Source organism: Excalfactoria chinensis, chromosome 15, assembly GCF_039878825.1.
Source record: "Excalfactoria chinensis isolate bCotChi1 chromosome 15, bCotChi1.hap2, whole genome shotgun sequence".
In the NCBI taxonomy this organism is placed as follows: domain Eukaryota; kingdom Metazoa; phylum Chordata; class Aves; order Galliformes; family Phasianidae; genus Excalfactoria; species Excalfactoria chinensis.
In genome coordinates this window covers 2,467,076-2,487,745 of record NC_092839.1, presented here as the reverse complement: position 1 = coordinate 2,487,745, position 20,670 = coordinate 2,467,076, and the positions used below count along the sequence as shown (strand labels likewise).

General features: G+C 46.6%; 2 protein-coding genes across 2 annotated transcripts in view; both read right to left on the bottom strand.

The window, feature by feature from the left end:
• Positions 1-9,755, bottom strand: part of TRPC4AP (transient receptor potential cation channel subfamily C member 4 associated protein) — a 30,768-nt gene extending 21,013 nt beyond the window's left edge. Inside the window, exons 1-3 of the mRNA XM_072349933.1 lie at positions 9,571-9,755; positions 1,359-1,487; positions 982-1,098 (exon numbers count right to left, since the gene is read on the bottom strand). Coding sequence (XP_072206034.1) covers positions 982-1,098; positions 1,359-1,487; positions 9,571-9,687 — 363 coding nt within the window. The 5' untranslated portion in view covers positions 9,688-9,755. The remainder of the gene's footprint in view (positions 1-981; positions 1,099-1,358; positions 1,488-9,570) is intronic.
• A 2,809-nt stretch (positions 9,756-12,564) lies between these two features.
• Positions 12,565-20,412, bottom strand: EDEM2 (ER degradation enhancing alpha-mannosidase like protein 2). The gene is made up of 11 exons (XM_072350197.1): positions 20,135-20,412; positions 19,939-20,049; positions 19,828-19,867; positions 19,516-19,621; positions 19,210-19,335; positions 18,620-18,831; positions 17,399-17,540; positions 16,964-17,088; positions 16,150-16,294; positions 15,512-15,633; positions 12,565-14,800 (listed from the first exon to the last, which is right to left on the bottom strand). Exons 1-11 carry the CDS (start codon positions 20,272-20,274, stop codon positions 14,315-14,317), a joined length of 1,755 nt encoding a protein of 584 aa, XP_072206298.1. The 5' UTR covers positions 20,275-20,412; the 3' UTR covers positions 12,565-14,314.
• Positions 20,413-20,670: the final 258 nt, after the last annotated feature.

The window sequence follows — 20,670 nt, the reverse complement described above, 5'->3', positions numbered from 1 at the left end:
ACAAAGTGATTTACATTCTTGTAGTAAATGTACTTCAACAGGAAGCACCGCTGTTTCTGTTTTAAAATAAAAGGTATTATTTTAAGCAGTTTCATATTACGTTCTAAATTTATTGGGTAGCTGAAGAACTTTGTCCTCGGTTGACAAGATATTAGCAACTAAGCCAGTGTTGTTCCCAGAGCAATAAACCCTAAATAGATGTTTTTGAAACAAAGGCACGCTGTTGTAATAAGAGTGAATCAGCAAAGAGACTGCAAAAACCATAAAGTCAGTCCACTGAAAAACACGAGTCAGACATTTCTAATGAAAGCTAAGATCGCAGAGGCTGATGATTGGGAATTTGGGTAGACTCAGGTATCTGTGTAACACCAAATTGCAACCAATAGAATGAAAGATAAATTGTCAAAACATCTACACATAAACCTAGCAGCCCTGCTTAGTTGTTTCTTTTTCCATAGATAAAATGGTGTATGCTGCAGGCCAGCAATAAACACAGACCATCTTGCTCACAGAGCACACTTAGTGTGCCTAACAATTGCCCACAAATATCCTTCAGTGGTAAAGGAAATTCTCAGTGCTCTAAAGCTGACCGTACTGCACTTAGTCTTACAACTAGAAAACGTTTGAAGCTATTCCTTAATATCCTAGAGGTCTTGTAGCCCATTACAAGCAGGCTACCTGAAGAAACAATCCTGTCTTTTATGTAACATGAAAATATGTCTCTCTTGCACCAAGGACTCCATATCTGGACAGGGTACGGCAGGTGGGGCTTCACCAGCACAGAGCAGGGGGGCAGAAGAGCCGCAATTGTAATGGTTAACATCAATACAGTAAAATCATTCTGTAGATTGCATTTAGAAGAGTCTCAAAGATCCTATTTATGGACGTATGAATGGCACAGCTATTTTGCAGAAATCTTTGGAAAAAACAATCAACCAACCAAAAAAACACAGCAAAACAAACCAAATACACCATGCTTACATCAACTCCTCCAAACAAGTCAAACGTATATGTATTTGGGAAAGTGGACTCCTGAGCAGCTTTTCTATCCTCAGTCACAAACGCCATGGCTTCCATTGAAAGAAGTGGAGAGATTTCCTGCGTGCAATGGAAAAGAAAAAAAGATTCACAAAGAATACTATTTATCTGCATATACACAACTTCCATAGAGCATCCATGTGATCTACTGACTAATCAGCTACAGGCATTCCTAGCTCTTATCTACATTCAGTTCACAGGTACAATCATAGAAACAGTTCCTAAAATCACTGTTAGTACGCACATCTAATATAAGCCTTTAAAGAAAGCAACAACAAAACAGCACATGGATTCCAGAAGAACACAGTAGTGGACATTACCTTTAAGATGCTTTGGCACTGGGAGAAATCGCTGTTTGGGTGGCTGTGCTCATATAGCTTTTGTAACAGCAGGGGAATCCCATTCCACTTTGCTTGTTTATCTCTTTCCTTCAACAAGGCCTCTGTGATCTGCAACAAAGGAAGAATGTAATTCCCACGTGTCCAGTGCGTAATGCTCAGGAAAACAATTCGTCCATAATAACAATACAGGAACAGCAAAGAAAGAAGTGTGTGCTGTAGACAGTGCCATGTCTCCAAGCAGGGATGTATCCAAGGCTAACATAGTATACATACTGTACAGATGGTTAACATATCTTCAGTAGGACAGGCCTGAAAGCAGATAGATGTTCTCGTTTTGAAAGCCTACTCTCATCATTCCGTATTTTTACATTGATCACACTCATCTAATTCCACTAGTAGACCTCTGACTGACAAACCACTGAAGGTGGAAATTGGTGACCTTGACACTATCAAAAATGATATGAGACTAAAGTAGAGAGCACACAATGAAGACAGACAGACTCCATTCCTTCTCCCATTCGGTGTGTAATGAGTACCTCTCCTCAGTCAAGTCCCTGAAGCCATTACTGGTCATAGTAATGACCCAAATCACCAGGACTGACAAGCAGGCTCCTGAGGAATGTTATCTACACCACAGTTAAGGACTCCTGCAGTCCTGGGCTGGTCATAAATGGTGACCAGCACCTCCACCACCAGGGGAACAGCACTGTGTTATTACCTGGGGAGAAGGCTGCAATCACCAAGAACATCTCAGCATTTGCTACCACATTTTTGTCAACTTCTTCCAGCTTTCCTCCTTCTCAAAACACATAAAAAATCCTCAATATTTATCACAATATTTATTTACAATAAAAATGGCACAATATTTATTGCACCTGAAAAAAAAGCTGCAGCACAACACTGATGAATATTCCACTCAAAGAAGCTGCAGCAAGCGTTGCAGAGCAGGAAGGCCTCCAAGGTGATCCAGCAGATGCTCTAAAGGAGGAATTCCTTTGTGAAGCCCCCAGTGCAGTTAATGTTAACCAAAATGTGACCCCTCTCCTTAATGGGGCTTCACCAGACATACCTAACAAAGCTGCAGGACTGCCTTCTGTACAGAAAGTTTAGCCAACGATGACAAAATGTCCAACCTGCAAGATTTCTGGCAATATGTTTTACACACCCACCCCCAGGCCAGCAGGACCATATTTCAGTGCAATGCTAGTGGACTTTCTCTTACTCCAGACCCCATCTGCCCTTGCTCTGTGCAGTTACTCCCTGATCTCTGGTTAACTCCATGCTTCCTTCCATGCTCATTGTTCCAAACTGCAGCCAGGAAATCTCCTTCCTTATTGTTTCAGCCCAGGCATCCTTCTCAGCTATACCTCAGAACAATTCCAAAGGGCTGTTCAGTTCCTGATTAGACACAATTATATGCAAATATACGCCAATTTCTGAGTGAGAATTTAACCCTTTTCTTTTCTCTCTGAGCAAGACAGCATACAGTGCATCCAGAAAACTGACACAGGCACATGATGGCAGCATCTGTGGATCCTCTCCCTTCTTACCTTCCCAGATATATAAGGCTTGTTTGCTTTTCCTTCAATCAAATACTCAAACCAGTACTTTAAGGATCTCAAGGCTTTTAAGGGTCAGTTTTTCTTGTTACAAGGAATGATCAAAGCGGTATGAGCAAACCTGGCCCATAACGCTGCTCTCTTCGGTTTTCAACTTTTCTCATGTTTCCAACTTAGAATAAGAGTCATCAACCAGCATTGCTGGGGAATGACGCAGAGCTCCTTCTATGGAAGCTGTTCCTACAAGAAATGGTAGGGCAAAACCAGAAAGTCAAAATGGCTTTGCGTCACCTGGGCTGTGAATAATGGGTCAGCTCCTTTGAAGCCACAGATCCCCATTCCTCCCTGCAGCACCCAGCAGAGAGCACGAGGAGTTCTGCCACTGCCCCATCTCGCCGTGGGAGGAGCACACAACACTGAGCTGCAGGAGGAACCAGATTAATTGCTGGGTAAAGTGCAAAGAACGCCAGGGAAAGGCTCCAGCTATCCAGCTGATGGAGATGATACTGCAAGCAACACTGAGGCACATGGGCTCCTCTCCCCAGCTGATGTATTTGTGTTAATCTGCAGAAAACTTCCAGACTTGAATTTCTGAAAGGCTGTAGTAAACGTTTCCTTACTCTCATCTTCTTTTAACTGCTTTCTAAGAGAATTTTTTTCTGCTCTTGATTTAAAACCCATCTTTGGTTTCACTGCAAACTCCAGCCTGTGGTCCCCAGTCTGCAGTCATGAGGCTGCTGTGGCTCTCAGTATTTCCATTGTGGTGGGGCTGTATTTGCCAACACGAAGACTTTGGATTCTGTGGAGGGATTCAGATTCAATTAAATCGTACAGAGCTGTCTTCCTTTACAACCATTTTGGTTAAGACGTGTATCTTATGATTTCTGTAATAGTAGCAAGTCACCAGTTTTCCCTTATAAGCAAAGTTGTTTTTTTTCCTTGCTCTCTTTGGGTAGACATTCTGTGAGCAGCCATCAGGATTAGTGGGGCCCCCTTCCCTCTCCAATACATTTTTGGTCTCACATAATCAGGATAAAGCAACCAAATGTGGACCCCTCAGAACTCTTCACTCACTGGACTGCTGCAGAGGATACCTGAGGGATCCCTACAGGAGGGCTGTGAGGTTAGACCCTATCCGTACTTGCCAACCACCCAGCCTGGTGGGACTGTTCCAACCAGCTCCCGCTCCAAGCTGTAGCAGCCTGGTTCTGCTGGAAGGGCACAGACATTCAGGAGGATTTAGGCACTGAGCTGAAATGCAGCATCAAGCCCCCCCAGTACAGCAAGGTAGGGCATGCACAGCACTTCTCACCCAGAGGACTGCAGCCCATCAGTTCCCAGGAGATTACCCATGCACCTATAGCTACAGTAGGAATACTTTCCCATTATAAAGTTAATGTACACTGAGGAAGAATTATACACAAAATCAAAGAGACCGCAGACAAATCTATGTACTTTTCCTCCTTCCTCGTGTTAGAAAACCTTCTGGATTCCTTAAGGACATCCGTTAGCAATTTCTAACATTCAACAAATATTAACAAATCCCTTAGCAGCCCTGTGCTCCTATCTCCCTGAATGCACACCCCATCTGCCTAGCTTCCCCTTCCCCTCTCCCCAGCACCTACTGCTGCTGTGTCCGTGCAGCACCGCAGTGTTCCAGGCACAGTCCCTGCTGCTGTGCCAGCGCACACGGTCAGAGCTGCACCATGTGCTGCAACACCTGTTACCTGCCTAAAGCCTCTTGCAGTGATGATTGCTTCAAAGCCTCTGTACGCTTTATTTCACATGTTACCCTTCAAATGTTTCAGTCTTACTCAGCAGTCATTACTGGAGAGTTCTTTGCTACGAGGCTGATATCTGAAAAGGCAAAACCAGTTAACTCAGGTGTCCAGGCATCCTTCACACCACTAAAGGACCCATTCTGTGTCAGATTGTAAAACCAAGACTTCCCATCTGTAGGCTTTGGGTTTTTCTAATTCAGTTTTTGGCTGTCACAACTGTGGATTAAGCTAAGATTAGATGTCTCTTAAAAGCAGAATTCTCATTCCCAGTATCTGTCTCAATCCTTTGTGTAAATGCACATTCCCATGTTCCCAAAGACAAAAATAATGGGCATATATTATGGATCTCAAGGAACAGATACAAGCACACGGCCTCGGTGTATTTAGAAGGAAACAAAATCCTTCCTATATCTCTTCTGCCAAACCTTTTAGGCTGCATCTTCATAAAACAGGAAACTAATATTTGTGCAATTAAATATTTAATTTTCCTCCCCACAGTACTAACTTAGGAAGTTGTCTCTGAAACACCGCCAGGAAAATGATTATTCACAGTTTTGGGGACTGTCCAATCATTTCTGCTCTTTATTGCATTTTCCTTCCCTGTCCTTTGGCCAATGTGTTTCTTTCCTCCCTCTACTTTTCACAGACAGCCTACCACCACCAGGCTAACTCCTGCCCCATCTTTCTTTTCACAAGGCAGTGTTACAGACACACAACCTCAGGCCACTGCAGCAACTCTGGGAAGTGCTTTAGGACTAAGTGCAGAAGCCCGCAGCTCCCAGTTATCAGCTGGGTCTTTGGCATGGTGTCAGTGCTTTACCATGACACATGGAGACCTGAGTAAGAACACGTCAGAGGCCCCCAGTGTTTTATTTGTAAAGGCAACTCTCTCTGCAGGTGGCATGAAGCTGGCAAAGATCCCCACTGCCAGCCTCTCTGCAGCCCCGAGGTGTGGGTTACACTTCCCAACACTATGGCTCCTGCAAAGCCCAGCCTGAGCCTGCCACCTTCCTCCTGACATCCCAAAAGAGGGGACAGACCCAGAGGCACGGTGACAAGGACAGGCCCTGCTGCAGCTTCCAGCTTGGTGCAGCCATCCCTGTGAACCCCACAGCATTGCTCCACTCCCTGTGTCTGTAGGAAGAGACCACACCTCATCCACCTCCAAAATTCACAACCCTCTCTGAGAGCAGAACGACTCCAAAGCAGATCTTCAGCAGCAGCAGCTCTTTGGAATCACTGCGGGGCTAACTGCAATGGCTACCAGTGTTTATTTTGATGATCTCACGGCTCAGAGAAAAAAAATATATACATCAATAAGATTGTAAAATATTAACTTTGCAGTGATCACTCCTGCCTTAAAACTGGCAGTTTCTTAAATCCATTTTGAAAGCAAACATTTAAAGATAGCAAGGAAAAGGCAGGAGTGAGGAACTATCACACCTGCAACTGTTTGCCTCCCACTCACGTTTAGTCAAGCAAAATAACACTCCCAGAGACTAACATTGCTACTTCTCAATATCATCTCCAGCATATGACAGAGCTCTGCTCCTTGTTACATAAAAGCCAGTGCAGGCTGTCCAGCACTAGCTGGCTGTGCTCTCCTGAAGAGGTCTAAGCCTGCTCAGAGCAATACAATTAGAGCTGCTAGAGGGGATTATATTCACGTGAACATCCATTCGTTGTTGCTGTCAGGAGGAAACAAAATTGGTTGGAAAACACAATATTTTCAGAGATTTCAGAATGGATGGAAATCTGCATAAGAAGCTAGAAAATACTTTCCTTTCACAGCAAAATAGTTCAAAGCGAATAGGGACTACACAGCTAAAAAGAACTGCAGATTGTGAGACAGAGCTGGAAAAAAATGGACTCTTTTCCACTCCGATTGTTTCAGCTAAACCTTGGCAGTCCTGTGAGAGTGTGAGACCAGTGCTGACGATCTGCTCTCGGGACTGCACCAGAAGCATGCTAATTTGCCAGCAAATCTCTGGCTAATCCATTATTATACTACTTCTCTACAGGGATTCACATTGCTGCATCTAAATATCTTCTGGTTTCATGTTATAGACATGCTTTTCACAGCCCTCTTGCAGATGGGACGAAGCTTTGCTCTGAGCCTGGTCAGGTGAATTAAAACGTTCCCTCGCCTCGACGAAGTGCAGCACAAACCCTGTTGTGTGTTATTTACAGTGCCTCTGTGCACAGCACAGCTGTGCCAGGACAGGCACCACAGGCCAGCCAGTTCACAAGTAATATTTTCCTTATAAGCTGTGTGTCAGTTCTGGAAAGTCAGTCTGCTTCTTGTTTACCGGCACCTGAAAAGCCCCTTTCACTTGCTCCAGTGCTCAGCACCAGGGCAAACCTTTATATGAGGTTATACAATCTGTAACAGAGACATCCAGGGTAGAAACTGATGCTAGCAATATGGCTAAAAGGGATATATGAACAGGTAACAGGAAGGTTTACTAAAACCTGCTTAATTCATCTAACATCTTAACAATAATGCATACAGGCCAGCTGCCAAGAACATGGTGACTTCTGGTAGGTGAGTGCAGCAGGAGCACGTGGCAAAGATCCAGGTTGTAGAGGTTTAGTTGGCCTCAGTGCTGCCAGATATTGACGTAGCTGTTGTCCAAATTATTTTCACGTCCTTGTAAGATCAGACTGATGAATTTCCAGACACACAGACATGTTATCCTTACCATCTCAAGAACTGCTTTCCTCATATCAAAAGAGATTTTGAGATCACCTAAAATCAGTACTCAGAGCTTGGTTACAAACAAAGCAACTCCACTGTTGCCCACAGAAGAATATTAATTGCTTCCCAGGGACCAGATGCTGGAATTAACACCAATACTGTGGGAGAACAGGGCTCGGATGGCAGAAACCACAACAAGCAACAGCGTTTCCCAATCTCTCTGAAGTAAGTGCTGGAAAAGAGTTTCTCCACAGGACACCAGATGTGCAGCTCACACAGCCTGAGACAGCTTCCCTGCAGAGAATAGTAAGGGCACCCTCCGGACTCTGTTCTAGACCTGAACACAGCAGCTCAGAAGCCCTCAGCTCACAGGCTTTTCAAAGCAAATGAGCTGAGCACCCCACTCCAGAGCTCCACGCTGCTACCGGGGAGTCAATAGAGGAAAACAGTCTGATGAACTCTGATAAAAACAGGACTTGAAGTACCCCAAACTGCCTCGTACTTCTTTAAAGGTTACGTCAAAGCGTTTTAAATTTAGATCTACAAACAAAAGACTCGCTTCGAGGTAAATGTACAAAGAGCACAATTCACAACGTTGAAAATCATTCAAGAAGTTTGGTGTTGTTGGTGGTTCTTTTTCCCCCTTCCCTCAGTCTAAGTGATTCAAAAATGCATTCCTACCACATTTGTGAAGCACTTGGGAGCCCTACGGCCCAAGCTTGAAATTTCTCAGCTCAGCACAGACAATGAAATTTATAGAGAAAAACAAACAAAAAAACCCAACAAAATCCTCCCTGAATTTAGGCCTTGTGAGAAGGAGGATGTAACTGGCAGAAGTCTCCTTGATTTCTCCAAGTCTGGCTATTTGTGGTTGTATCAAACAACTGCTAATGGCCCTGAATTAAAACATGGTACAACACTGTGCTTCTCAAGCTAAATGAAGCTCAGTGCAGACACAGCAGCCCAGCACTTCATGTTGGTGCACAGCATTGTTATAGGTTTATTTGGCTTAAATTGCTATGGGAGCCAGAGCGTAGAGGCAGAGTTGGTTGAGACAACACACCCTGTACCTACATGTCTGCAGAATGCTTTCCTAAAACAATCCCACTGAAACAGCTGCCTGTAAAACAGGGAGTAACAGGGTTAAATCCAAGCAAGCAATGTGCTTTTTCTCCAGCATTAACCAAACTGGAAACTGAACGACGAGCAGATCCAAAGACAAGGCAGCAGTTTACAATTCACCTCCTGCCTCTCCTACCTACCTCATGTACAGCATTAGGGATGGATGCTGATTTGAATGAGCAAGTACTCTCCTAGTAATTGCTCAGAAGTCTTCTTAATGGAGGAAAACACCCTGAAGTCTGAGCTAATGAAAATCACTTAAATCCCATTCTTATTACATTTTAAAACTTAAGATACCGTAGCTCAAATAAGTGACCACCAAAAAAGTAAGTTCGTTACGCCATGCTTCTGTTTCCTGGCTTTGCATCTTTCCACATTTAACCTTTAAAAGAAAGAATGACTGTTCTTGGCAAGAAGAAACGACCAGCCCAAAATGCCAGAGCAGCTCATGATGGAAGCTGCACACACACACACACACACACACACACACACACACACACACACACACACACACACGACGGGCAGCAGCCCAGGTGAACGAGCTGCTTTCATTCCTCAGCATTTCCCAACATCATCAGCTAGGAATGGTGGCGATTTTCAGCAGACCTGGAACATATACAAGGATAACCACCCACACGGAGCTGTGCCCCTCAGAGCCCCAGAAGCACCTGACCGCAGAAAAACCCCCTTCATCCTACGGTGTGTTCGGTTGGCTCTTCAGGAAGGGCCGCCTTTCCCCACAAGAAGCCCCCACACAGCACGGCTCTGCCCTGCGGCCTTCCCCCAGGACGGGAGAAAAAGAGCCCGCAGGCGGCCTGCCCCTGCCCCGACTCCTGCCCCGATTCCTGCCCCCGCCCGGCCCCGGTACGTGTGGGAGCCCCGAGCGGGCCCAGCAGCTCCAGGAACGGCTCCCGGTGCGGCCTTAATGCCGGGCCCCGGGGCAGGCCCAGAGCGCAGCACGGAGCTCCGCCCGCCCCACGGGGCCGCGGTCGCGCAGCTCCCCAACCCCCCCCAAACCTTCCCCACGGTACCTGCGCCCCCCGCGTGAGGCCGCGGCCGCTGAGCTGCCCGTGGCGGAGCTGCGCCAGGATGTTAGTGGGGGCTCCGCGCCTCCGACGGCCTCCGGGCCCAGGGCCTACCGCCGCCATGGCCGCTGCCCCGCTCGGCCCGAGACAAACAGGAAGCGCCCCCTCCCCCGCCGCTTTGTACGGAGCGGCGCGAGGGACGGCCGCAGCGCCCCCTTCCGGTCACACAGCGCCCTGCGGGAACAGGCCGCGCGCGGAGCCTGCTGGGAAATGTAGTCCTGGGAGCTTGGCGCATGCGCGTTGCGCGCTGGGAAGAAGCATGGCGGAGGGTAGTGCGGGGGAAGGGCGGTTTGTCCCAGCACGGGCTCTCAAGAGGCGATGTAAACGCACCACAGGCGATGTGGACGCACCACAGGCGGCTGTACAGCTGGAGGCAGCTGTCGTTAGGAGCTGACTGGCCGCAGTGAGCCACCAGGCTTACAGCAAACAGCCCTCCTCCACTGCGGGCCTAACAGGATTAATGGCACTTGAGTTAAGCTGTAAGGAGGGTTAGTAAAGCGGCTGTCACACCAGGTTATGTGTCTGAACCATTCAGTCCTTAGGTTGGAAGGCACCTCTGAAGCCAGCTGGTCCGATTCCCCTGCAGTGCACAGGGTCTGATCCAGCCTCACCTTTAAAGTCTCCAGGGACAGGGCACCAACCACGCTGGGTAACCTGTTCCATCATCACCACCCTCACTGTAAAGGATTGTTCCTAACACCTAACCTAAATCTACCCTCCCACTGCCTGAAGCCATTTCTTCAATGTCCAGTCACCGCAGAGACAGAGTCTGTCTCTTTCTTCCCTGTTGCTCCCCTTCAGATGCTGACAGGCTGCTCTCAGGTGCTGCACAGCCCCAGCTGTCAGCCTGTCCTCACAGGAGAGCTGTTCCACTCCAAGGATTGTTTTTGTGGCCCTTCTCTGACTGTGCTCCAACAGCTCGATGTCTCTCCTGTAATCAGCGTCTTGCAGCCCTCAGAACACCATCGTGAGCACCAGGCAACCGTGCCATAAATAACACACCAGGGAACCCCCAGGTGCAGCTTAACTCATGTAATGAGCCAAGGTAATGGTCCAAAAATGTCCAAAACCTTTCCCCGATGTGCAGGCTGCTTACCAGCCCTGCTCCCAGCATCCTGGTCTGTGCAACACAACATTCAGGGCAGAGGAACCAGCCCTTCGGTCAGCATAGCAGCCCAGTGCCCTGTGAACCCAGCTGAGGTGAGCAATTCAGCCACAGAACTAAAATCCACAGTGCGACACCCAAGGAGCTTCTTGAATCAAGTCTAAATGACAAAACAGTGACTCATAACCATGTGAAGAGCACAGACCACAAAACAGACCTTGTGAAAACCTGCTCTGCTTCTTGGATTCACACTAACTGCACAAGAAAGTGCAAAACATCACAAATACCTGAGGGCTAATAGAGCAAACAAAGAGGTCATACCAATTTACAAAGGCAGACACACAAGAGCGAGTTCCTGATTCACATATAAGCAGCAGTTCCTAGAACTTAACCATCACCAGTAGCTGCCTTCCTCCTTTGCTTGCTACAGCCCCTTCTAGGCTTCCAGAGCTGCTATCTCTTGCCAAGCAGAGCAGCCCAGATGGGGTTCTTAGAGAGACAGCCAGAATTGCAGCACACAGTCTGCAACCACTTTGAACACAGACCTCAGTTGACACTGGGTTCCGTTTTAACTTGCCCTTGTCATACAAAGAACAATGGGTAGAAGGGAATAAAGACAGGAGAGATTAACACATTGCTTAACAATGCTGCCTAACCAGTGCTGTGTTGAGATCCAGGTGAATTACTTTAAAGTTTTTATAGCATCATATCTTACATCACTTGTCATGACAATGAATAATGATGAAACGTGTGAAATGGTGTTTGCCATTTGGAATTCACGCAGAGATCTGACTCATTTTCCTTTCTCTTCTCCTTGCTTAGCTCCATTAAAAGATGTTTGTCAGACCTTTCATCAGTCCAGCCACATCCACAGCCTCTCCAACTACAAATGGTTACTTTTGAGATATCTCCAAAAGACCTGGCCAAAGCTCTAGGCTTTGCAGGCTGCACACAGCGTAGAAAACAGAGGCGACATAAACAGCAAATGCTAAATCTGCTCTCTGTGCTATTTTTCACAACTCAAACCAAAATTGCAGGTTCCTTCCAGCCTTTGACAGCTGCCAGAAGTCCCAGTAGGTGGGACCTGCCCGCCCACTTCTGACCTGCCTCATTTGGAAGCCATAAAAAGTTTCTACTACCCCAACGCTGCGTTTCATGCTCACCTCAATTTGGATTGCCGACAAAACCCCACATTCTGTTGACATGACTAAGTGCTCACCATATTGAGTTCTCCCTCCTGCTGGAAGATACTAAAAGAGACCTGCCAGCTCTTCAAGAGACAGATGTCCTTCATCGTGAGGATCCTGAGAGGCAACCGGATGTGGAGCAAACCAAAAGGTGATCTTGTGTTATTCTGTCCCATAACACTGATGGAAATCCACCTATTTACTTTCAGCAGAACAGCTGTGTCCAGGTTATTTCTTTCAGCTCCAGCTGTGCCGAGGTAAGATCTTACCTTCTGATGTTACTACCTCATTTCTGCTACTGGAACCTCAGGTGAGGGCACCAGAACTCCATGATTACTATCCATCCACTACATCAGTAAACTGCAATGTATCCTGAAGTTCTTCATCTAGCTTGTGGGTTGAGCAGTGCTGAAAGAGAACAAGGACCAAGCACCGTGTGCAGCTGTTGGAAAACACCTTATTTTGTTGTTCTGGAACTGGACAGAGAATGGTGAGAGATACAAACAGCTGGAAAAGAGCCGTATGGTTACAATGAGGAGTCACCAGCCTAAGCTCCAACAGTGCCTCAGCTTTAGGGTGCTCTGCTCATGCAGCGTTTCTAAAGCAGCAGCTGTCACCCCAGAGAAACTGAAGAGAGAAGTACACGGCTACAAGTGTCTGTAGAGGTCACCTATACTTCCAATCAGCCTGTCTGCAGATGGAAGGGCCTGTTACTACAGTTTATTCAACAACTGTAACAGTATTTCCATCCTCAGGGGTAGGAGTGCAGGCTTCATGTAACTTTATAGCACTGGTGATGGAGACAAGAGCTTCTCCAAGCAGCGTTTCTACCTCAGCAAAGTCTGGGCCTTGACTCAGCTGCAGTTTTTACTAGCCAGTTGGAGGCTAAACATGATTTATTTGTCCTGTACCTCCGACTCATTCAAATGAAGAAAGCCAAGGCTGTGCAAAACCACACACTACGTGCCAGATTGACATCACTGCAGCAGACAAAACACAGAGGAGGGGAAAAATAAGAAAAAAGAAAAGATACAAAGCCAAACCAGTCACGTCCCCACGCTGCCAAGGGGGCATTTCAGTCACTTGATTAACAGCTGTGATATATACAGCACTGAGGCAGCAGTGGCTGCCACACATGGGGAAAACACAGGATTCTCCTGGCTGCTTTATGTACTAATCTGTGCAAAAGCCTCCATACAGGCCAGGAGACACCATTTCACAAGCCATCCACACATTCAAACTGCCAGCTTAGAGCTTCTCTGAGACAGATTCTGGCTTCACTGTGCTTGTTCCTGACTGCTCGCCGCCCAGCAGGCTTGGAGAAAGCCCAGCATTTTTTCCTGCCCTTTCAAAAAAATAGTATTTAAAAATAAGAACCTCCTTAGAACCCGACTGCATTTGCTCTTTTTGCTCATTGCATACACGTGTCCAAACACCAATAATGGTTTGAGTTTGCCAAGTCAGCTAAACACTGGGAATTTTCAGGCCTTTCCCCTGCTGAGGCAACAAAGGAGATGCAGCTTCGTTTCCACTGCAGGAAGGATCACAAGCACCTCTCACTTCCTTTTGCAGGCAGCAGCTTAAGAACTTCCTGCATCACAGGAGAGTTGCATTGCATTGTGAACTAGATCACCTTCTGTGCTGCCCTTATGGCTCTTGCACACATAACTCAGCAGGTCCACCTGGAGGCCAACTTCACTATTAGAGGTGGCGGATGTGGAGTTGAACGAGTGAGGCCCCAAGGGGAAGTTTAAAAGAGGAAGGAAATGGGGAAATTTCATAGGAAAAGCATATCAGATTCTGAAGAAGAAAGCACATTTATACTGCAGGGTAAATCAAGCCTTTGCTAGGCCACATTACACCTCAGTTTGTAGACGACATTACCTGGATGCTTACTAAACCAGTTTCAGGTGGGTAGTACTGACTCCTGCTGATTCTACATGCACAGGAAGCACGCAGTTCCCCACAGAGGAGGGATTTATCATCTCAGAACTGCAACTAGAGCTCATAATTCAGTGCTTCTTCCTCATTGACAGGGAACCATTTAGGCTCACTTTAATGGAGCACAGTAAGCTGTGGACTCTGCAAAAGGCTGCAAAACTTGAAGTCACCGTGAAATAAACACAGTACCTCTCAACCTGGACAGGCTTTTCCTTCTGAACACCTGCTTGCTATTCAGGTAACCAACTGTTTTGAGGTTAGCACAATTTCACAGCATCAACAGCTAACGTGCGAATCACATTTATGAATCATCAGCAGCAGAATTTAATGTGAAGCTTTTTTTCACTTCATACAATTCACATTGTGAGGTACAACTTTTTCCCATTACGAAACTAGAAAAATATATTCCCAGAGTCTGGATCAAGTTCAGTGATTTATACTGATAATAAACATATACTCAAGTGTTGTCCAGGAAGACCTGTCCCAGTACAGCGAGTTTAGAGTTAAAAGATTGACTGGGGCAACTCAAAAGGGAGCGTGAGCTCTTCTTAGAGTTTCTTTTCTTTCCACCTAAAGATGCACCCGTGGGGTCTTTCACACATCCCCCTTCGCCACAGTCAGAAGTCTGCTTTAAGGGGAATTTCTTGTTTTTCTGAAGCGAGTAAAACTCCCGCATCAAATCTTCCACTTCCCACTGCTCTTCTTTCCGCTTCCTACAGCAATGCAGTGCAGCAGGGTCTATGGGATGAGCTTCGGTGTTGAAGATGTACCCTCCAGCATTCAAGATGCACTCGCCGTAAGGGGTGATCACAGCATCAAAGTCTGATCCATCGTTGTGAATGAAGTTGTCTGGGTCAAACAGTAGGTACAAGTATTTCACTGTTTCAGCCAAAAAGAAGGATTCCATGCGGTTGTCCAGCCTGTGATCTCTCAAGTCTTTGATCTACAGAGGAAGAGAACCAGTGGGTTACACTTATATCAAATTCAAGAACCAAGAAGGAGGTGAAAAAAACAAAGTAAAACTAGCTTGCAATTCATCTATGCCAAACAGCACAGTATCAACACAGCCCATATTTTAGATGGTCCTATACAGTTTACCAACACATTTTCAGCTGTTTTGAATTAGTATAATCCAGTGATATAAGACAGGAAACTAAGTCAAAAAGAAATGTGTAAGGAGAATAATCTTCCCATCATTTACCTCATTAAAAACAAACAACCGAAAACTTTCAGTCTTCAGAAAAGAGAACTTTCAGCTGCTTAATGAGTGGATGAGATCCCCCAGGAAACTGACTATAGGGACAGGTGAACTGATCAGAGCTGGCAACTCTTTAAGGAGGCTTTTATTAGAGCGCAAGAGCTCTCCATCCTCATGTGTAAGAAATGAAATGGGGAAGGATGAAACCAGCATGGCTAAGCTGGTCAAATTGAGATGTTATGTTGAGATAGATGTTCGTTTCCACTGCCTGTACATGTGGCCTGGGAAGAGTACTCCCAGAAACATGATTGGCAGTTCAGCTTTAGAGTAAAAAAAAAGGGTTTTATTTGAAAAAGAAGCTGTGTTTTAATAGATGTGATCATTTGACTCGAAGCACAAAATCATCTGTAAGTAAACTTGTTACCCCAAAAGCTGCTATTTAGCAGCCACACTTACAGTTGCAAACCCACAGTCCACCTTGCTGATCTTCTCTATGGACTCCACTGCATCTCTTCCCAGTTCTAAGAGTATGGGATCTCGTGTAGCACGGTACAGATACATTGCACTCTCAATCAGCTCTGCCAAAATAAACCCAAAAAGATCTTAATAGGAATGGGATCGCACTGTAGTACTACAGACAAAATTAATCCTCTTATGTGTTGATGTCTACTCATATAACTAGAATTAATTTGATTCAGGAACTCAGCAGAACTAGAACAGTCTTTCACTTCCTAAATCCAAGGGTATAAGCAGTAACATTCATATTCCATGTGACTATAAGTAAAACCATTCCATGCTAGAGAATGTAAAACAAACCTGTCATATCTGACACCAGGAACTCAATTCATTATCAAGGCCTCTTTATATAATAACACTACCATCTGCTTTCTTTAATAGCCCTGTCTTTGTGAATGGCAGAAAACAAAGCATTTGGCTTTGACCAATGGACATCACTGGTGAAACCCATGCAGGACCCAGTCAGAACTAAACTGGGCAGGAGCTTTTCGATGGCAGTTATTGCAAACATCTGCTCTGATCTCACCACCAGAACAAAACCAGAACTTCACGTTCCTTTTTATTTCATTTCTGCTTACCTGGTCTGAGTGGGTATCCTTCTCTCTTGTCCACTGTATAGCCCTGAGGAATGTTGTAGAATTCAGGCAGCCCACCAAACTGCTTCCAAACAGTGTAATAGTTGAGGAAGGTTCGCATGGCATTATCTACATCCCCAATTAGGCTCTGAGAGAGACAAAACAATCAGCAAAGCAACGTCAGAGTGAAGAAGAAACAGTACAAAGGTTGATTCAGTAACGCTCCCATAGTCAAAACAAGGTATGAGAAATGAGTTGCTTGGCAAGTCTAAATGGTATGATAAGCATTTAGACACAATGTCTTAAGAATAGGTAGTACTGAAGAGGCATTGGATACTGCTTTTCAGTTGGATAACATTAGTTTGGGTGTGCAAAATTCCAAGTCGCCTTGATTTAACAGAAGGCTGGGATTCCTTTAGAATCCAGTTTGTTCCAGTAAGGATAACCAAGTCCCAGACCAAACATAAGTACAGATAAGAAAGCAAACTGCTCAGTGTATTTCTGTGGGAAGCATTCACAAAAAGAATGTGTTTATGTGGTAGCAGCAGCAAAGCTGTCTTGTTTTTCCTTTAGGTCCCCATCTAGATTACACGGCCACCATCAGCAGAGTTTGCTACAACAAAACCACCTTCTACGCTTAGTAACTTTGCTTAATTAGACCACAGGTGGAATCAACATTTACTCTTCCAAAAACTGAGGACTGCTGCAGACATCACCAGAGATGAGAACAGAGCTTTAAACCAGCACATCTGTGACTTATATTTTATAGATCAACTTAAACAAAACCGCTGTATGCTACCAGTGCGGCAGCTCTCACCTGTAGGCCTGGCCAGTAAGCCTCCAGAGACTGAAAAACAGGCATGGACACTGTTCCTTTGTACATCTGAACCCAGAGGTACCAGTCATCAAACTTTGTGTAATTTTTGATAGCTTTGTTATATTCTATGTATTAAAAAAAAAAAGAAATAAAAAGCATAGGTGAGTAGGTAATAAAACTAATGTTCTTTATCAGAATGACTGGAGTCCTTGTTTCACCTCATCTGTGTCAAACAAATGAGCTGTGCTTTCCTCCTTGTCAGAACGTGATAACTCTCATAACAGACCATTCCAAAGCATTACAGCAAAGACATTGGGAACAGTCCCAAACAGAACTTATTAGCCTTATTCTCCCACAGGGAAACTTTTACAGGTAAAGACAAGGGCACATTCCTGGGACCCTTCAACACTAGGGGAAACAAACAAACCTGCTTACCGAGGAACATGGCCATCAGCTCCTTGTCCTGCAAGAGAATGGCTCCTTTAACAAGGTATTCAAAGTAGGAGTCCACTCCTGCTCCAATGCCAGCATCTTGGGCCACCCATTTGGCAGTTACCACATCAATGTGGTTACCAACCTGGAGGAAGTGTGGGGAGAAGGAAAGAGAACGTTAGCATGGAAACAGAGCCCATCTTGTCATTAATTAAATTATTAAAATATTAAATTATTAAATTCCCCAGCAACACCACACAAAAAGCTTCTGACAGATAAACAGTGATACAATGAGTGATACAACATTAATGAGTGTTTTCCCTAGTACAAGAGATGTCTACCAGCACTACAGAAATACAAGCCATAGGAAATCATTACTTGTGGATTTTCTGCTTCCAGTACAAACACTGCACTGGCCAAAACCAAATGTCACGCTACTGTAAAAATCCACAGTCTGAGCATCATATGATTGGTACTAATTTCTATCTTATGGAAGCATAGAGAAGGATGATGAGGTACAGAGCAGGATGCCAAGAACATCAGGGGCACGAGAGAGCTGCCATGCTAATATTGAAACAGACCCTTCACACCTGGCAGCCTTCAGCCTCCAAAGAGCTGAAGGAGAATTTAAGAACAATTGGAGGAAAAAAAAGTTATTCTGTTTCTTTCCAGGGCAACAATCAGGGCACCAAATAAAAACAAACAGATCCCAAAGCAAACAGAAGTGTTTCCAATAGGCGCCAGGTCTGCTGAACTTTAATGTGGTTTGAACTTTGGGTAGTCTTGTGTGGAGTCAGGAGTTGGGCTCAATGATCCTTGTCGGTTCCTTTCCAACTCAAGCTGATCTATGATTCACGCAGCATATGAATACATCTATTATACTTCACATAGATTCAAAAGCAGCCAGACATTAACTGAAGAAAGATCAGGTGACAGCGAACACAGAGCTGACACTTCTAGAGAGCCCCAGCACACCAAAGCTGTAGAGGCTAGAAATACCCTGGTGTTCTTATTTCCCTCCATAACAATGGCATTGAGTTGCACTACTAAAGCAAAGATGTGCATGCTGCATGTCTTCAGGAACAACATCAAGCATATGACTTTCAGCCCCGTTGTTAGCACTCTGGTTATTTACCTCATCCTTTTTCCTTACTTGATACTTTCAACACTTAAAATTGCATCTCCTTAAGCTATATGAAGCTTAAAGTCTATTTCCTCACTCACCAGACCAATATCTGAGCGGTTTTTCCACAGTGCCTTCAGAGCCTTCCTGGCAACATCCTCAAACACTGGGTCACCAGTAAGGTGGCTTAAAGTGGCAAATTCCACTATAAAAGTACCAATTCCAGCAGTACAGGTAACTGGGGTCTCCCCAGGGTTTACTCCATGCAACAAGTTCACTGTTCCGTAGGGCATCCCAGTGGGAGTCTGAAAAGCTGAAATGAAATATTTGGGTCACGTGAGGGCATTCACTGTTACATCTTATCAGACTGATAAGAAGGAGCACCCTGCAATCCCAGGCACATACAGCAGCAACAAATTGGGATGGAGCCACAGAAGCTACAGCAGATCTACTCCCCACTGTCCAGAGCAGGGTCTTTATCCCTGCACAAACACTTGGCATGCACATGGACAACTTGTGCTGTGAACTTACAAGATGCCTTCCTGCAAACAAAGGAAGTTCACCTCCTTAAGATGCTCAGGGAATGCAGGGCTGTTCTATAAGCTCACAATTCAAGCAGTGCCATCTCCCTCCAGCACAGCAGTCACCTCAGGAACCACAATGCAGCAGCACAGAACAGACAAGCTCTCACCTGGCAGCAGTTTGCGAGCTGCTTCCTCTGCCATCCTCAGGAGAGGTCCAGAGCACGGCCAGCCCACCTCCACCTCAACGCCAGCCTTCTTGGACAGCAAGTGAGCAGAAAGGAGGCCACCAACCACTGGAAGGTGTACAGCAAGAATCGCATTAGGAAATGCTGGGATAGAGGGAGAACAAAGTCCCAAACCAGCTGTATTTTATCCTGATGCAGAACAGGATTTGCGAGGAGGAGAAGTGGGATGGCACGTGGTTAAGACCCCAATTCGATGCCTTAGAAGAAGCACAGAAAAACCCACCTCACCTCGGATATTTGTTTCAAAGACGGACGCATTGACATCGATGTCGAAATCCACCCCCTCCTGCAGCACGGTGACCACACGCTGGAACTCGGTGACATTCCCCAGGATCTGCAGCGTGACAAGAGTGTGACAGCACGGGAAAACGGGGCACAACCCCCCGACAGGGGATAATTCTTACACGGGTAGGGGGTGGGAGGAGAACGGGGAACGGCTTTAAACTAAAAGCGGGGGATTCAGCTTAGATGTAAGTGGGAATTCTTTGCTCAGAGGGCGATGCAGCGCTGACAGCTCTGCTCATAGCTGCCCGTACTCACCAGCAGCGTGTCCAGGGCATCGATCAGCGTCAGCGAGAAGCTGCGGGGAAGCACGGAGCAGCTGAGACTCAGCCCGTGTCCCAGCCCCTCCCCTCCCCCGCCCCCCCTTACCTGCCCCACGTGTCGTGCCCGTCGCAGGTGAGCGGCCGCAGCTCGTCGTAGGGGAAGGCGCTCTCCAGGTAGTGCTCGTAGGCGTGGTAGAACATGGCGCGCACCCGCTCCCTGCGGCACACACGGCACGGACCTCTCACAGCTGCCCGGCCCCACACACCGCCCCTCTCTCAGCCCCTCCCGGCCCCGCACTCACCGGTACGAAGCCACGTCCAGCCCTCGGGCGGCAGCGCCGGGCCCCGCGGGGATCCGCAGCGCGCAGAGGCAGAGCAGCGAGCCGAGCGAGCGCAGCAACGCCATGGCCGGGCCCCGTGCGGAGCCGCCGGCATAGCGCATGCGCTCAGAGCTCAACGCTTCCCGACCCGCACCTCTCCTCTGCCGGCTTAAAGCCGCTCCTCCTCGTCCTCACATCATGCAAATAGTTGCTCCCCTTCTTGCTTTCAGGCTCGGTACCGACCCGCAGCAAGCCCTCCCTCTCCACCTCCCTCCTCCGCTCTGGAGGGAGCGGGAGCCAACAGCGATCAGAGCTGCAAAGCAGCGTGCTCATAGGAGAGCCAACCCAGCGCTCTGTCAGCCCGTGCTGCTGTTCAGTAAGACAAGGGGCTGCAGGTGGCGTTCCCCCATCAGCTAAAGGCAAAGCGATGCGCTGCGCAGCCCCGCCGTGCTGTCCCGCTAGGTGTCAGTGCTCTCATTTCGGTTCTGGGGCCGTTTAGCAGCTCAGGGCTGCAGCGG